The 3,240-nt window shown below is 33.1% G+C and overlaps 1 protein-coding gene and 1 long non-coding RNA gene across 2 annotated transcripts; one reads left to right on the forward strand and one right to left on the reverse strand.

Moving 5' to 3' along the window:
• Positions 1-1,190: 1,190 nt before the first annotated feature.
• On the reverse strand, positions 1,191-2,133 carry LOC116348677 (3-hydroxyacyl-CoA dehydrogenase type-2-like). The gene is made up of 4 exons (XM_031779747.1): positions 2,124-2,133; positions 1,693-2,027; positions 1,348-1,624; positions 1,191-1,285 (listed from the first exon to the last, which is right to left on the reverse strand). Exons 1-4 carry the CDS (start codon positions 2,131-2,133, stop codon positions 1,191-1,193), a joined length of 717 nt encoding a protein of 238 aa, XP_031635607.1.
• Positions 2,134-2,435: 302 nt separating this feature from the next.
• Positions 2,436-3,227, forward strand: LOC116348680. Its single transcript, XR_004201851.1, has 3 exons — positions 2,436-2,600; positions 2,664-2,817; positions 3,050-3,227. It is a non-coding gene; the product is annotated as an uncharacterized LOC116348680 (long non-coding RNA).
• Positions 3,228-3,240: the final 13 nt, after the last annotated feature.

The raw sequence follows: 3,240 nt of genomic DNA on the forward strand, positions 1-3,240 counted from the left end.
ATAGAAAACATGTTTTGGGATGACTTTAATTTTTTGGCCTAATACAATACCTTCCCTACACTAGGTGTGCGGAAAAGTAAAAATGTTCAGCGCAATGTCGGCGTTTTATTTTCAACCAAAAGTATGTTTTAGCGTAGATGGCGCTGATTTAAATGGACATTTGTATGTATAGACGGTGGCGCCGCCCTACTCAATTAAACACTAAACTACAGCGTTTCCAATCGTTGGTTCAGCGTAAAAATCAAATGTATACAAATTGCGCGTGAAAATAAAATAAGTCGAGTTATTTTACTTTTATTCCGACTTCAAAGATATTTGGTTTTTACGTTTAGATTTTCTCCATTTGTATTTTGAGCAAAATATATTTGTATTCGGGTTTCGCGCATAGATCTCATATGTTTGTCTTTTATTCCGATGCTTTCATATTTATATTTATTTAATTAAATTATTTTCAATAAACCACCAAGGCGAAGGAACGCTGTTCGGTGCAGTTATTATTATTAATAATTTGAATTAATGTATGGTAGCCATGCCTGTATGCTACCTTAATGACGTGAAACTTTGCACAGACTATATTTTACGCAAAAAAGCTACTCGGAGAAAATAGACATGGCAAAATTCAAAGCAACCAGACTAAATTGGCATTTTGACATCTGTATTTTTTCTCACATTTGATGATATTTTTTTACTAAATGAAAATACTCCGAAAATATTGACTTGAATAAAATAAAGCTAATGGCACATTTTGATATCATATTTTACTCGTTCGTTTTTCGTTTCGTCCAAATGTGGAAGAACGGTATTAGTTATTATTGAAATAAGAGTTTGACGTGAACAAAAAACGGTGGAACAAGTAAAAATAATAGAGAAAAAAATGAAATAAAAAAATAAATAAAAAGTAAACTACACAAAAAAATTCTTTCTCGATGTATTAACGTCGATTTTTACTTTTTAAAAACTTAGTCAAACAAACAACCAAAATGAAAAAGAAATAAAGTGCCAGTCGATATACTGACCAAACTAGAGTTGATCGGTGATGGCATAGTCATTGGTTTGTATTGGTTTGTACAACATCGAAATAGTACATTAATTTATAGAATTTTGTATCACAAAAACGATGATTTCTAAATAATAAATGCAACGATTTTTTTTTCTCGTAATTTATTCGGTCTAACATATTTGGATAGAAATTAAATTTGCAAATTAAGTCCAGCGGATAATTCAATTGTAGTGGCATTAATGTATGGATTAGCGACAATTGTTTGTACTAATTGTGCGAATTCGTCTGGATGACCAAATCGATTTGGTGTTGGAATACATTCTTTCACAATAGCCTCCACCTGCTACCTCTTGGAATTTGATCGTTCAGTGGTGTTTGAATAATGCCAGGTGCAATCGCCACCTCACGAATGCCAATGTCTTCGAAATCAGTCGCCATCGGTTTTGTTAAACTGTGGATTGACCCTGATGCGGCTGCAGTAGCAGTTTGGCCTTGAACTCCATCAAATGCTTCAATGCCCGCAGTATTTATAATCACATCCCGTAATCCATCATTGTCCGGCGTATTTTTACCAATTAATCCAACGGCCAATCGTGACACATTAAAAGTTCCAACAACATTTGTCTGTGAATTTCAACAATATTTTTTTTCATTTTTAAAAAAAAGTTATTTTTCTGACATGAATTCAATACCTTCATACATGCCTTCAATATTATTATAAAATCCTCATGATGTATTGGCTTTTTTGTATTAAAATTGTATGTGATATAGGCATTCATTAGGCCGGCACAATTAACTAGTACATTTAGTTTGCCATAATTTTTGGAAATTTCCGACAGCACACGCTGGACATCTTCTTCGGAAGTTACATCGGCTGGTATGTAATGTGCATTTTGACCCAATTCTTTTGCTACGTTCGCACCATTTGATGTTGGTAAATCACAAAACACCACTTTTGAGCCTTTGATAACGAATCGGGTGACCGTTGCTTTGCCAAGACCTGATGCTCCACCAGTCACAAGTGTTACTAAATTCTAAACACAAATTTATAGAAACAAAATTCAATTTTAATTCGGTTTTTATGAATAAAATGGATTTTAAGCAAAGAATCTCCTCTTCTTACAGAAAATCATATTTTTTTTTTTTTTTCAAATAAAAAAATGATCCGAAGTGTCTTAAAAGAAATTTGCGACCAATTCAATTGATTTCGTCATCGCATTTGCTGTTCGTATAAAAATCAAATGGTTGTTGATTGGATATCATCACTGCCAGAAGATAAACAAAAGAGGGTGAAACTGATACAAAATGAGTTACCTCTTCAGTATCAATCTCACCCTCTTTTCAAAAAAAGAGTCTTTTGTTTATCTTCTTACCTACAAAACGAATAGATTCGCTTTATTGTGAAAGGTATATTCTTTACGAGAGAAGTATATTGTGTAATTTCTAGATTGCTCTAAGGCTGGTCGAAGAGAAAAAGATGCCACCACTAGAAAACTTAACCAAAGCTGATTATGAAGAAATGTTGGAGATGTCAAACAATCGACGACAAAAGTATTATGTTTATTTGCATTCATCAACAATGGGCACTTCGAATGACGAGGTATGAATGAACTCATTTACTATTCCACTATTTGATTTAATTTGAATTTTATCACATTCACAGAAGCGTATAATAGCAGCGAGTATCTGTGATACAAAAAAAAACAACTGGGCACACTTGGTCAGCCGAAAACCGATCATATTCGATGTGGCCCAGGACATAATACACAATTTTTGCAAATAAGAAGAGAAACAATGACTAAATGGAGAAATTTGAAGTATGGCCTTTACCATTGGCATATTGGAGCTAAAATAATCTTTTTATTTTGGAATTGAAAACCAAAAACGGATATCTAGCATTTGAGTCGGTATTTTATTTGAGAAAATTTGCCAATGATTTGATTCTGGGTAGAAAAAACAAATTTGTCGTTTGTGGTTTTCAATTTCAAAAAAATACATCCACTGTTGGAAGACATAAGAACAACCTAATTATTTTCATTATTTCCATAGATTGTGGCGTGCGATGAGACTAAATGAACCAGCTCTAATATTGGACTGTGGTTTCAATGACAGAATTACGGACCAGGAAATTCGAGATATAGCGCGTCAAATTAAATATTCCTTCAGTGAAAATTGATTAGATCGTAAACCATTTGTACTGAATTTGTGTAACATGAACACAAATTCAAAGCTATGGTATC

Source organism: Contarinia nasturtii, unplaced genomic scaffold (assembly GCF_009176525.2).
Source record: "Contarinia nasturtii isolate CC-2019 unplaced genomic scaffold, AAFC_CNas_1.1 Cnas_scaffold_2615, whole genome shotgun sequence".
NCBI classification, from domain to species: Eukaryota; Metazoa; Arthropoda; class Insecta; order Diptera; family Cecidomyiidae; genus Contarinia; species Contarinia nasturtii.